The sequence below is a fragment of the Conger conger genome, chromosome 6 (genome assembly GCF_963514075.1).
Source record: "Conger conger chromosome 6, fConCon1.1, whole genome shotgun sequence".
In the NCBI taxonomy this organism is placed as follows: domain Eukaryota; kingdom Metazoa; phylum Chordata; class Actinopteri; order Anguilliformes; family Congridae; genus Conger; species Conger conger.
Window position 1 is genome coordinate 22,947,233 of NC_083765.1, and position 15,022 is coordinate 22,962,254.

The 15,022-nt window shown below is 43.9% G+C and overlaps 1 protein-coding gene across 2 annotated transcripts in view; it reads right to left on the minus strand.

Moving 5' to 3' along the window:
• atrn (attractin) overlaps positions 1–15,022 on the minus strand; it is a 136,209-nt gene that overhangs the window by 72,246 nt on the left and 48,941 nt on the right. For both annotated transcript variants that reach the window (XM_061246648.1, XM_061246649.1), the window contains exons 4-7: positions 13,062–13,190; positions 9,224–9,429; positions 2,585–2,753; positions 941–1,031 (exon numbers count right to left, since the gene is read on the minus strand). In XM_061246648.1, the coding sequence (XP_061102632.1) occupies positions 941–1,031; positions 2,585–2,753; positions 9,224–9,429; positions 13,062–13,190 (595 nt within the window). The remainder of the gene's footprint in view (positions 1–940; positions 1,032–2,584; positions 2,754–9,223; positions 9,430–13,061; positions 13,191–15,022) is intronic.

Consider the following 15,022-nt stretch of genomic DNA (forward strand, 5'->3'; position numbering starts at 1 on the left):
GCTGAAATTTGCAGCTGCAAACAAGCCCCCTGCTGTTCCAATCGTACCGAACACACACGTCCCCCACAGAGGACAGTTCTGTGCTGAAGAACCACCTGCATGTCCCTTTCTCAAAACCCATCTTTTTCCTCCACTCGTCCATGAAGACCAAGACTTAAATCAGAGAGGATTTAAGGAATAAATAAATAAAGAAAGAAAGAAATAAATAGACAGTATTTTTTTTTGTAATGAAAGAAATCCATCTCGCTGGGCGAAACGAATCAGAACCCAGGATAAATAAAACATTGGCACTAAATTGCTTGGGTGGGGCGGAGGGGGGTATCAATTTCACACAGGCGAGCACACACTGGGGGGTGGGGAGGGATGAAACGCACAAAAAGACACGCACACCTATACACACACTCACACACATGTACACACACACTCACACAGACACTCACACACACATGTACAGACACTCACACACACATGTACACACACTCACACACACATGTACACACACCTCACACACACACTCACACACATGTACACACACACACACACACACACCTATACACACACTCACACACACGTACACACACACATGTACACACACACACACACACCTATACACACACTCACACACACGTACACACACACATGTACAGACACTCACACACACATGTACACACACTCACACACACATGTACACACACCTCACACACACACTCACACACATGTACACACACCTCACACACACACTCACACACACGTACACACACACACACACACACTCACACACACGTACACACACACATGTACACACACTCACACAGACACTCCCGCAGTCTAGCCACCCTCAGCACATACACACAAACTCTAATAAATCTCAGCTCACGGCCGGAGCCGTAAATGACACAGCGCCCCCCCGCCCCCCTCCCCGCCCCCCTCCCCGCTGTACCTCGTGCAGAGCCAGGGAGTGGCCGTAGCGGCCTGTGACGGAGTTCACAGAGCGGTTGAGAGGCAGCCATTCCTGGGAGGTCACATTATACCTGTGAGGACAGAGGGAGGGATATGAGGAACAGTGAGAGAAGTCCAGCACTGACATCCTTCATAATGGTCGCCCAAAGAGCGACCCGCCAATTCCCCACCTGGCAACCTCAAACCGTCCCCCGTCCCCCCATTTCCCCTCCCCCTCCAGCTCAGCTGCTGTGTGCTCTACAATCACGTCACCCAGGCAGCAGCTACACACTGGTAATATTCTATTATAATATGTAATCCACTATTACTAGTACTTGTAGTAGTAGTAGTAGTAGTAGTAGTAGTAGTAGTAGTAGTAGTAGTAGTAGTAGTAGTAGTAGTAGTAGTAGTAGTAGTAGTAGTAGTAGTAGTAGTAGTAGTAGTAGTAGTAGTAGTAGTAGTAGTAGTAGTAGTAGTACTAGAAGCAGCAATATAATTAAGATTCCATTATACAAAGGGTGCAAAACATTTTCCAAGTCATGTGGTCAAAACCCAGTGGTTTCAAAAGGTTGAAGAACCATAATTTTGCATAATTTTTTGTGCTCATCTTCAGTTGGCAGAGGCCACATGCTAGCGCTAGGTTTATTAGAGGGGCATTAATCACACCATCTGACGCAACATTTAAAAAATCTGTTTTAATTAGTTGAAAATTTTAAATTAACGGCACATTTGCCATTGGTGACAGGAACAGAGGAGGGCTAAAAGACGGACTAAAAGACGTGTCTCACAGTATTCCCGCGGAAAGGAGTTCTAACAGGCTTATAAATAAGCCTTTTACTGAGGCCCTTTATTGTAATCCCTAAGAGAAAGCCCTTTCTGAAGCAGTAGGTCCTTTTATCTCAGAACGATGAGACATACACATCACCCCTGAATTCATCGACTAATCACATGCGGACCAAACTACAGTAATGCACAACAACATTTCACCCAGACCGCCAAAAAAAACTTTTCATTTGAGGGTAACACTTTACAACAATGCTACATGAATTGGCATTACTGTAATTGTTAATTAACTAATGAGAAGTTCATCTGAACAGCTTTGTTGACATATTTGTACATCATGCATTCATGCTAACATGAGTTAATGCCAATTCATATATTCATACCAGTATAATGAGCCGTTGAATTGTTAACTAATTATAAGTTTATCCCATGGTTTGCTAATGTATAAATATACATAATATACATAAATATACAAAGCAAGTGCTGTAATAAATTAGTTAGTAGTTACAAAACAATATACAATACATGAACAATTAATTCACTTAATTAACTCTTGTGGCTCCACCCAAATCCCAAAAGGGGTTTTGGCTTTGGTTGAGAAAATTGTCTTTGAAGTTGAAGTATAGCAGTCATTTTCATTGGTTGAAAAGATCGAGAGGGGATTTTACAGTGGTAATGCTCGAGTGCAATATCGCACTCTTGGGAATGAAAGGGTTAATGCATCCGTACACCATTCATTCACGAATAGCAACTACATTAGCTAACGCCAATCAATGTAGCCTTATTGTAATGTGTTATCGAATTGAATACAACGGACACCATATAATGTCTAGCAGAGGGGACATGGGGGTGAAACACTCACGCTTGCACCATGTTGTAGTCGGAGTAGTTGAACATGTACCCCCCGATGACCCACATGACCTCGCGGTCCACCACGGCCTTATGGGAAGCGCGAGGCAGGCCTCGCCCGGAGTACTCCTCTCGCGTCCAGAACGAACGATTCGCCGGGACGGGTATGGAGCAATCGGGACCTGGGGGGAGGAGCAGGAGGTGATATCACTGTCACACCAGTATCACAATAATCAACATTACACCATAGCCTAGTGGCTAATGTGCTGTAGCATAGTGGCTAATGTGCTGTAGCCTAGTGGCTAATATGCTATAGCCTAGTGGCTAATGTGCTGTAGCATAGTGGCTAATATGCTATAGCCTAGTGGCTAAGGTGCTGTAGCCTAGTGGCTAATATGCTATAGCCTAGTGCAGGGGTCAGCAACCCTGGTCCTGGCAGGGTTTGCTGGTTTTTGTTTTCGCCTTAATACCAAGCAACTGATTCAGACACAAAAAACCAGGTGAGGCGAGTTAACTGTGTAATCCACTTCTTTAATCGATCAATTAAGTGCTGAGTAACGACAAAAGCCAGCACACCCTGCGGCTCTCCAGGACCAGGGTTGCCGACCCCTGGCCTAGTGGCTAAGGTGCTACAGCATGTAGCCTCATGACTACAGTGCTATAGTCTGAAGCCTAGTGGCTAAGGTGCTTGACTGGGACCTGAAAGGTTGGTGGTTCAAACCCCAGTGTGGCCACAATAAGATCTGTGTAGCTGTTGGGCCCTTCAGCAAGGCCCTTAACGGCACATTGCTTGAGGGGGGGGGGGTTGTCTCCTGCTTAGCCTTAATCAACTGTAAGTCGCTTTGGATAAAAGTTTCAGCTAAATAACTGCAATGTAATGTAAACATCATTGTCATAATTATAAACCTTACGTTGTTCAGTAACACCATTATCATAATCAACCTTATATTGCTCAGTAACACCATTATCATAATTATAAACCTTATAAACAGACTGGTCAGTACAATATAGCCAGACTCTTCTCACTCAGTGTCAGTAGCTCACTGTGTAATTAGACTGGACTCAATGCATTCTCTCAGGCTAAATGCACACATAAGTAATGGTGACCTCATAGTTATGAGCTGTTCTTACATTGTGATTATAGCTTACAGTTTTCAGGGATACTAGTTCAAGCATGCTCACATTACCGAACAGTCTATTCTTAGTTCTGAATGGTACCCTACCAGCTATGTATTCTCACAAACTAGGAGCCAGAGATGTTTAACCTGAATCCCTAACTCCATAATATACTGCCATTCACACCAATCAGATTAAACACTGGAATAGTTACACACTCAAAGGTTCTATACACTGGCATAGTTCCATGGACTGGTATACTGCACTCTCAGGAGAAAATTATTCTGAAATGAGCCCTTAGATTCCATAGAAGAACCCTATCTAGTTCAAGGGTTCTTTGTCAAGCAGGAGAGTCAAGAGTCAATTATGTTAGCGCCTTGAGATTTTATTTTAAATGAAAGGTGCATAATAAATGTAATGTATTATTATTATTATTTCTACTACTATTGTTATTATGACAAGCAAAATGGTTCTCTGTCCGAGAGCTTTCACACTTCACACCTATGATAGAGGGTTCCATGAAGAACTGAAAATGGTTCCTCTACGGAGACCAGCCACAGAAGCCTTTTTCCTGAGAGTGTAGAGGAGTTGTATGAGCGGGTATGGAGTTCCACAGTTTTAGTGCACATTAAGCCATTTCTTAAAGTGAGTGTTGAGCGCAGGGCATTGAGGACCCTCTGCTGCGTACATCGTTCACGCTTGGCGGGCCGTGTGATGATGCGGGAGCGTGTTCTCATCTCCGCAGACAGAGCCCGCGGGCAGCGCTCCTTCACATTCGGCTCTCCCGCCGTGTTTACAAGCCGCCCGGCCGAATCCGCACAAACACACCGCGGCTCGCTCAAATGCATTCCACAAACAGCGTACTTCACCATGCGCCACGGAGAGAAGGACAGAGGAGAATATACTACACGCAGAGGAGAATATACTACACGCAGCTACACGCAGAGGAGAATATACTACACGCAGCTACACGCAGAGGAGAATATACTACACGCAGAGGAGATTATACTACACACAGCCACATGCAGAGGAGAATATACTACACGCAGATATGGCTTCGTCAGGTTTTTGTTCAATCAAAAGGGTGCATTTGGTTTTCAATTCTATTCAATTATTATTTTTCTCGTATAGTTCTTTCTGCAGACTGTCACAAAGATGCTTTACAGAGTAACAGAAGGGTGAAAAGGGAAGGAAAATAGCAAGTACAGGAAGTAAAAAAAAAAAAAAACTCCCCAATGGGGAGAAAAATCCTCAAACAGTGCTGAGAGAAAACCCATCCTCCGCTCGGCAGCCCGGTGAGAAGGTAGGGTGGATAAAACAGAAAGGTAGTGAAGTATGACAGAAACTCAGCTGGGTTGAACAGTTACAGGTAAAACAGAAAACTAGCTCGGAAAAGTAGGAATTTCAAATGAGGGACAGTATAATGAGCCGTCGTAGAGGAGCAGGGTGATGCAATTGGGGAACGAACCTTAAAAAGATCAAATTCACAAAAGACCATTTTAAGAGCAGAGGTGTGGAGGGGGTTAACAGCAAAACCCGCGGGGACAGAAGATCATTTCGGGGCGACAGGGAGATTGGTCGAGATGATTATCAGAAGCCCCTGGCCACATTTAGTTCGCCCTCAGATCATCGATAAAACAAAATTACGGCGCCGCGGATATCTCGCGAAACACGAACCGGCCCTTTAATTTGTGTACTCCTGCTGGTAAGAGCGTGCGAGGATCATTAAGCAGGGGTATTTACAGCCGGGCTGGGGTGAATACCAAATCGCCTGTCGGGGAAAACGACGGCGGAAAAAGAGGCGTTAATCTGCCTGCTCACGCTTCAGCTCAAGTAGCCTCAGGCAGGGGAGAGAGAGCGCTTTGATATGTACGTGTCCACGCAACTTCCCAGCCTGAGACGCATCGCTTCCCAACAGAGGCCTGGAAGGCAGCCGCTGCTCCAAGCCTGCAAACAGCAGGTCCGCCCGCGGGTTCAGCTCAGCTAACCACAGATTATGTGTTCAAAACATCTTCGCAAGGCAGTTTTACTTTTATATATTTTTTATCAAATATGTCTGTAGCAACAGTGCAGTGTATGCCAGCAGATTGAATTTGAAACTAAATAAAACCATGGCTATGAAGTGCAGACTTTTAGCTTTAGCCCTTTCTGTCCCACGCCCAAGGGTTTTTTGGCTTTGGTTGAGAAAATTGAGAAAGGTGAAAAAAATTAGTAGGGTTTTAATAGGGGCTCAAAACAATAGTAGGGTGCAAAAATTTGGGAAATACTGGTTAAATGTATGTTACGATGGACCTGTATGTGACCGAAAGCAAACCTGAGACATTTCCGCACATTTTAAAGCAAGATCATATTTATTTTCAAAAAAGAAAAAGGGCCTGTGGATTATTCCTTGTTACTTTTTGAAAAGATGATTACCAAGGCCCAGACCCAGGTGATTTACTTGTTAGGGCTTCAATGAGTCAGGTGAGTATAATTCCAGAGCTGAACTGTTTATTCTGAAGTAACTCCATGCCTTCTAAACTTCTATCCAACTGCAGTGGCTGTTCTGTCTGGTGTTAACAACCATGGGTTCCACTAAACAGTTGTCCAATGATTTCAGAAAGAAGATGATTCATTTCCACCAAGAAGGAGGTTACAAAAACTCTCGCAATGTTTCAAACTACCCATTTCCACTGTCAGAAACATTATTAGACAATGGAAGATAAATGGAACAGTTGAGGTCAAGGCAAGGTCGGGAAGACCAAGAAAGATTACAGATAAAATGGCCAAAGACCTGGTGAGAAATGCTCAGAAGAACCCACACATCACTGCAAAAGAGCTGCAAAAAGGAATAGCTGGCACAAGTCTAGCTGTTCACAGGACAACACAACATACTTTAAACAACACAGACCTACGTGGCAGAGCTGCCAGAAAGAACGAGCTCAAAATTGAGAGTCTGCAGTATGCAAAAGAAAACATTGAAAAGCCTTTTGGAACAATGTGCTTTGGACTGGCTAAACCAAAATTGGCAAGTCTCATGAATAGAATGGCCAGGTTACAGTTAGCAAAAAAGTACATTAAAAAACCTGTGCTATACCAAGCAATGTCCACGCAACTAGTACATAACATCACCTAACAAGACATTAAAAATAATTCACTGTCCTGCTTGCATATCGATCTTAAAGACTATACTGAAAGGTTTTTAAAATAGTGCAACCCTTGATCAGGCTCCAGATCAAAATTCCATTACATGGCCGTTTTACTGAAAACGCAGCTGCTTGTGTGAACTAAGTTGACAATGAAAATATATGGGCCTTTTCAAGCCAATCTGAAGACGTTTGTTTTAATGTACCTTACGCTCAAGGTTCTCTTCTTGTATAGCTTTTCAAGATTAACCATTTGAAATGCAAGCCAACATTGCTACAACTTGGCAGTCAACAAAATAAGAAAATATGCACTTCTGTTATGCTGATTAAACAGTGACACAAACATTATACTGAGTCTGAAATGTGTAATTTAGCCAACACAACAGTTTAGTCAAGTTAGTCAAGTGAATGCAACAGTGAACAGCGGTGGGATCAGCTCCAGTTTAAGTTTTCAAATGCTTGTTGAAATTTGACGTGGTTGCTCCCGTATCTTTTATTTAAATTCTGCACATTTTGCTAGTTGCAATCATTTTGTTTGGCTCAATGAACCTGAATTATTTAAACTCAAAGGGAGTTTCAACATGGGAAACTGCAATCTTAGCAAGCTATGCTGCAAGAAATACAGTGTAGGGTGTTACAATGGTTGCAACTAAAAGGCACACGGTGTGTCGCGTAAAACAACATTAGGTGTGGTTTAACTAATGAATATAATTCACATACATAATTGAAAAATAATAATTGGCTGTGACATTATTTGTCATTTTCACGACTCTTATTGTTCACAAGTCCTTATTGATGAGTCCGAGTCCAGTCTGGAGTCCGTCTATGTGCGACTCGAGTCCGAGTCATTGACTCAAGTCCCCATCTCTGTTGGAGAGGACACTTTACTTAAGCATAGAAAGTCTTTTTCCTTTGCTTTACATGCAAGTTTGTACAGTTAATATCAGTGGGACACAAATGGCACCCCAATCGTGGAATACCCCTCTATTAGTTGACTAGTTCTAAAAGCCACTGCCTTCCAGGCTTCACTGAGGGAAGGAAAGAGCCTCAGGCAGAGAGAAAAGTAAAGCTTCCGGAAACAGACGTGTTCGCACATATCCCCTCAGTCACATCTCCACCGAAAAAAAACAATTTTAATGAAGACAAATATTCAACTTTCTTTCTTTTTTTTTTTTTTTTTACTTATCAGGAGAGAAAGGCAAGGCCGAGGGCAGCACATTAAGAAGCACCTCTCGATCCCACCAGCTACGCACAGATAAGCATTCAGGAGGGGAAATGGCGCGGTGTGTATCCCTCACAGGGATACGGACTTCAGCACTTCAATCCAAAATCTTTCCGCAGGAAAATCGATTTGGGGGGAGGAGGGGAGGGGGATAGTGGTCAAAGCCAGCTTTGAAGAACTGGAGCCAGGGGCGGCTGTGAAACACTCCGACCGTGTTTAGCCGCATTAATTACTGGGCTTAATAAGTGACGCATTGTGTCTGTGACAGAGCCGGAGAGCTCACTCTGCCTTCAAAAATATCACAATATCCTGAACTGCACTGAACCATTATAATCAACTACCTAGCCTGTTTGCTATATCTGACTTTGTGGTCCAACTAATGAATAAACATCACAAGCACTGATACAATCACTTCTCCGACTACTATTATCACTCATTACTCATTAAAGAATCTTCCAGAATAAGTCAATCCATATTAAAATGATCAGTATTTCTCTATATAACTTTGCAGAGGAGAAAGCTTTGATAATAAGACATACTTGCTGCTGGGGAATTACTGCAATAGACCAATTTGTAGCCTGAACTATAGAGGTTAGTGAAGCGGATTTATAGAAGTTATAGAAGTTACTGTAGTTTCTTAGCTCTAGATTTATAGAAGCTGCAGTAGATTAGCTCTAGAGTGATAGAAGTTGCAGTAGAGTGTATCAGCTCTAGATTTATATAGGTTGCAGTAAAATAGATTACCTCTAGTTATAGAAACTGCAGTAGATTAGCTCTAGATTTATAGAAATAGCAGTACAGTATATTCGCTCTTGATTTATAGAATTTGCAGTAAAATAGATTAGCTCTAGATTTACAGAGGTTGCAGTAGAGTCAATAAGCTCTAGAGTTATAGAAGTTGCAGTACAGTAGATTAGCTCTAGATTTATTGAAGCTGCAGTAGACTAAATGAGCTCCAGACCTGGGGGGGGGGGGTTTTTAGAATGTATCAAATTAGGGATTTGCTTGAGTCCGAGTCGGCTAAAGGCGAAATTGTCATTAGCCAAGGGCAAAGATTTTGAGGGTCACACCATCAGAGATTTTCACGGTAACCTGCAGCTGCCTTGGCTTCACCACACTTCTTGTGCTTCAATAGAGAACCAAGCTAACCGGGCTACAGCTGCACATGAGCGTGTTTTGGAGTACCCACCTTGCCAGCCCCCATAGCACAGGCAGCCCCTGGTTCCGTTGGGTCTGCAGATGCCCCTCTCGGGGTACCCACAATCCCACAGGCAGTAGGGGATGTCACAGGCCTCCCCCTTCCAGCCGTCCTCGCACTCGCAGAACACCGAAAAGCTGGCGTTGCCCACCCGACACGCCCCGTGGCCTGAGCAGTTGTTGGGGCACGAGTTTATCCTGCAAGAGAGAGAGGAGAACAGACATCCCATCTGCCCTTTCTTTTCTACAGCACTGCTGTATCAATGGAACTTTATTTTTTAACAGACATTTACAATCCTGCGGTCAAAACCGTATTTTTACAGTAGACACTGCCCTGCAGGAAACACCTATGCCAAGGCATTTCTATTCTAGAGGAGAAATAAACGTGTTGAAACAGAGGGAAAGCTGAAAGATTATTCCGCGGTTTCCTCGGCTGAGCAGTGAAGCTGAACTGGAGCTGCATACAGCAGGGTGCACAGGCCAGTCTGAGTAATGAGTAATGCTATTCAGCAGTGTTTATGCTACACATGCACTGGAGTACATTTACATTTACATTTTAGTCATTTGGCAGACGCTTTTAATCCAAAGCGATTTACAAGTGCATAGGTTCTTCCACAAGTTAAAGCATCACATCCATAACTAGTAAAATACACATGAAGTGCTGTTCTAAACATACAGTCATCATCAGTGCAATATATATATATATACAGACTTTTTTTTTCTTTTTTTTTGGGTTAGACAAGAGGGATAGGGATATCGGAAAGGGGGTGGGGGAAATCAGGAGGTAGGACTAAGGTACAGTTTGAAAAGGTGTGTTTTTAGTCTGCATCGAAATAGGGGGAGGGATTCTGCTGTTCTGACAATGGTAGGCAAGACACAGTGGTAGGCAAGTCAAGTAAATAAGAAGAGTGTGTGGCAGAGGCCCAGAGACATGCTAATGAGGGCAAGATAGGAGGGCCTCATGGAGAGAGAGCTGCCTCGCTGTGATTGGCTGAGACAGTAATGGGGGGAAATGGGACTCGCTGCGATTGGCTGGGACAGTTATGCGGGGGAAATAGGACTCGCTGTGATTGGCTGAGACAGCAACACGAGGGAAATCAAACTCACTCGTTGCACTGTGTTTGGCTGAGACAGTTAAGAGGAAATGGGAGTGCTGATGTGGTTTATCTCACATGTGGTTTACTCTCATCAGGTACAGGAACAGAGCATCACCAATAAAACCACAGAGCTGTGCAAGAAAAACACTCTGCCCTTATCCGTTACTCTCTCCAGTGCTGCAGTGTGAGATTGAGATTGAGAGGGAGAGTGTGTGTGTGTGTGTGTGTGTGTGTGAGTGCGTCTGTGTGAGCACATGAATGCAGAACTATGTGTGTGGGTGCGTTTGTTTGTGAGAGAGTGTGTGTGTGTGAGTGTGTGTGTGTGTGTGTGTGTGAGACTGTGTGAGTGTGTACGTGTATGTGTGTGATAGACAGCCTGTAGGAGTGTGCGAGCGTGTGTGTGTGTATGTGTGAGGTCTGCACATGTTTGTGTGCGAGAAACCCTGTTTGAGTGTTTGTGTGTGCGAGTGTTTGTGCTCGAGTGTGTGTTCATTTGTGGAGAACAAACAGTCTCTGCAGCAGATAGAAAATGGAGGTGAGAGGTGTGGCTGGTGTGACTGTGGTAGAACAGAGGGGAGGTTAATTACAGATAAAACACTGGCAGCTCACAGGCTCTGAGGGGCACACAGGGGGACCGAGGGGCGGCCGTCTGCAGTATGAGGTCCAGCAAATGCTGCCACTCACCCTCAGGCTTCATCAAGCAGCCAGGCTTTCATTTCACACTCATTACTCTTAGAAATGAGGCAGCCCGTGCCGAATCACACACTCCACAGCCTTTCTTTTATATATCAAATCAGCCCCCCGAGTTCAACCTCTCTGCCCTCCGAACAGAGGATCAATGCGTCCATCAGATCAACCAATGACACTTAATCCTGCCAACAAACTATATACCGATAACACAATACACCTCAGCTCACACAACTACACACAGATAACACAATACACCTCACTTTAGACAACTACACACAGATAAAACTACACACCTCACTTTACACAACTACACACAGATAACACTATACACCTCAGCGCATACAACTACATACAGATAACACAATATACCTCAGATCACACAACTACACACAGATAACATAATACACCTTAGTCAATAAGTTGGTTTGATTATTTTTCCATTTCATTTGACATCATCATTTGGCATCAAGATATCCTTAATGTTCTCCATAACGCATATCGTAAACACATTGTAAAATGCAGCAATCACGTGATATTCTCAGTAAGACAAAACTAGCAGAGGTCATCGAGACAATACCAAACTGCACAGCCTTTAAATGCATGTTTATGTTTCATGTTCAGTTTCAGCTGATGTCAAACTTCATTAAAACCCAAAAAGCAATGAGCTCTCCCTTACAGCAAATTCATTAATAAAGGAGAGCAGTCAAGCGAAACAGCTCTCCAAGTTATCCATTAATTTATCTCCTGATGCCGTGACTTTGGGACTTCAAACAAGTTGAATGACAGTGCAGTTGTGTACTTTTATTTGCGTCTCTTGTCGATTGTTACTGGCAAACAACACAACAATAAACACTCTTGAGCGCAGGGAATAGATATTTTTACAAGGCAAACAGGGTGTGGAGCAGCAGGGACAGTGGCAGCCATTTAACTGAACGACCTTTTCCCCGCTGCATGCCCATAAACACGTCTGGAATCCACAGGTGTTTTACAGGGCCAGACCACGGCCGAACGCCTCAGAAACGCCCGGATCTTCTGCAGGCCGCCTTCGGTTCAGCCTCTGGCTGTGATTTCAGCGCAACTTTGTCCTGACTGAAGAACAGGCACTAAACACGAGCGCCAGATTCATCACCACGCATACGAGGGTGCATTAATGGGGTGTGAGGTGACGGAAAGGAACAGACTTCACTGGGTACATTTTCTTCTCACATCAGCAACTCTGTGCCGTGACTTAGCATAGCAATATCACTCACACTCTCACACACACACCCACACCCCCACACACCCACACACACCCCTCCCCGTCTTCCGGAGATGTGCCTGAGCATAACAATAACCTACCCACCATCCTTACATTACACTACTGCTAACCAGGCCAGATCCTAATGCCCATTCTCCTGCACCTTCAGTGGAGATTCACGTCACTGAAGCAGCGAACATTCACGGCAAATTATTTGCACCAACCATTTCAAGAGTAGGTTCTCTGGGAAAAAAAAAAGTTTCTCAAAGTTCCGAGTCAGCGTTCTAGAACTTTACTGCTTTCAATTACCAGACGTATGTTCAAGAACTATGTTTGTGGTCACCTACGTTTGCAGCAAACAGCTACTGTTGAAGGATTTTAAATTAACATTCCATTTAGTTTGCCACCAATGCCTTTTTAATACAAATGGATGCAACTTGGATCTAACAATGCCAACTAGCTCATTTGTTGCTTACCTTTGATTTATTTTTAAAGGTAAGAACAACTATTACATTGATTAAAGTGTATTATAACCTCCAAATGGTTGTCAATTGTTTTCTCAGTATTTTCCCCCTCAGCAGCCATTTTTGTCCACCACGCACTACCTTTTCAAATTGTTAACGTTAGCTAATGTTCATGGCAAACAGAAAAATGTTTGAATATGCTGACATCTTGAACACACGTCAGAAGTACAGAATCTCTGCAGAGGGCTGCTTAGCTAACAAGCAGGCTTGCAGTTGGCCAGAGGGGGCGCTATTGAACGATCTCACACACATACACACACACACACACACACACACTGTTACCTGTAGGAGATGTTGAAGCCGGTCAGGTTATATGCCGCGTCACTAAAGAAGTGCAGCAAGGCGTAGCCCGATTTGGACACCACCTCTGGGACAGTCTCGTTTGTGTAGTGCTCCGGCACGATGAGACCACTGCAAAGAAAAACACACGGCCTGTAAAAACGCTGAACACACACACACACACACACACACACACACACACACACACACAGCCTGTAACAACACTGAACACACACAGGACCTGTGTGTTAGGGGGTGGGAAGTTAGGGGTAAGAGTTCAGGGTCAGGGATTATGGCTTAGGGTTAAGGTTAGGGTTTAGTTAATGGTAGGGGCTAGTGGTTAGGGTTTATGGTTAAGGTGTAGTTTAGCAGTTAGCGATTTAGGTTATGGTTAAGTTAGGGGTTTAGGGGTGAGTGTTAGGGATTAGAGTTAAGGAACTTGAGGTTAGGGGTCACAGATAGGCGTGGGGTAATGATAGAGTCACGGCTGGGGCAACAGAGGGCAATCATTTTGGTAAATTATTTTATTAACCTTTTGTTTATACAGGGTAGGTTTACTGAGCATTCAAGCTCATGTACAGCAACACCCTGTTATTGCTATCCAGGTAGCCTAACCAGCAGGTCAGGTTAATGCTATCCAGGTAGCCTAACCTGCAGGAACCTGGACTACCCAGGGGAAACCCACGCAGGCACAGAGAAAATGTAAACTCCACATTGAAAGGCCCCGGCCAGGATTCAAACTCGGGACCTTCCCGCATAATCAAACAAGTGACCCAGGAATCTGGGCCTCTGAATGCCACTGCATACTGCCACAGACCAACAAAACCAGGGCCAGTGCTGAAATGCCCTCACAGATAAACTCAGACTGCGTTCTCAGCGTAGCACACCACATCCCACACTGGTCCAAACCACAGCTTCCCGTTTCACTCGCCGTATGAGGGACGGCCAGATTTGGACACAGGAAATCGATAGGGCACAATTATGGCACCGTGCCAACAGTGCTTGCACTGCTAGTGGCCGGTTTGATGGATGGATCTTGACGGTGGCTTTCACCGGTCAGCAATCAATTCACACTGAAGGACACCGACCCACGGCCAACGCTGGGCTTCATATTTTACCTCCGAATTAAAAAAATGAAGTCAATAAAAAAACGTCAGATTGTTGGTGCTTATGTAGCAGGGTTAGCTTGGCTAGTTTGCTAGTAAGTACGGTGGAACGCAGCGAAGGCTCATGGCAGGTTACCACGACAACGATCCCTGATGACATAACCGTCAAGTTCAAAATCACGTTGTTGCCCTTGGCTAGGGGTGGTTTCACCTTTAGCTGACTGGTAACGCGTTTGTCAGAGTGATTTTTGGATGAGTTAGCCACCGGGGTTTCAAGTCCCACCTTGGACTCTATATCTAAGTCGTTACACTTACATTATAAGAATCCGGATAAAATCAATATTTAATTTGAACAAAAAATTATCTTTTAAATTTAAACATCTGTCCCAGAAACATCCTGTAAGCTCCAGACAAGGCATATTTTGTGTAAACTGGGTCCGTTGGTATGTAGCCATGAAATCGGCCATGGCCGAGGAGCATAGGGGTGCTGCCAAATTTTAACTGCCCCCATTCCAGCACCCCCCAGCTGTTTACAAAAAATATGCATTAAACAATTCTACTATGACTCCTACTTATGTACACAGCTGCTACTGTCGGGAGTTTACACACATTGTACTCTGACTTCTACTCAAGGACATAGATGCTATGGTAGGAGATGAATCATTTCCCCTTAAATCCCATTGATGGCACAAATAATGAATCTCCACTGCAATTTTGTAGATGCCAGTTTTAAAAAAAAATATGATACATTCTACTTATATGTGCCACAGGGGGGAAAGGAACATAATTAAAAAGAGAGAGCCATAAATGACCAGGGTCTGATTTTCAAACTCATTTCCACACATTAAAATCTGATTG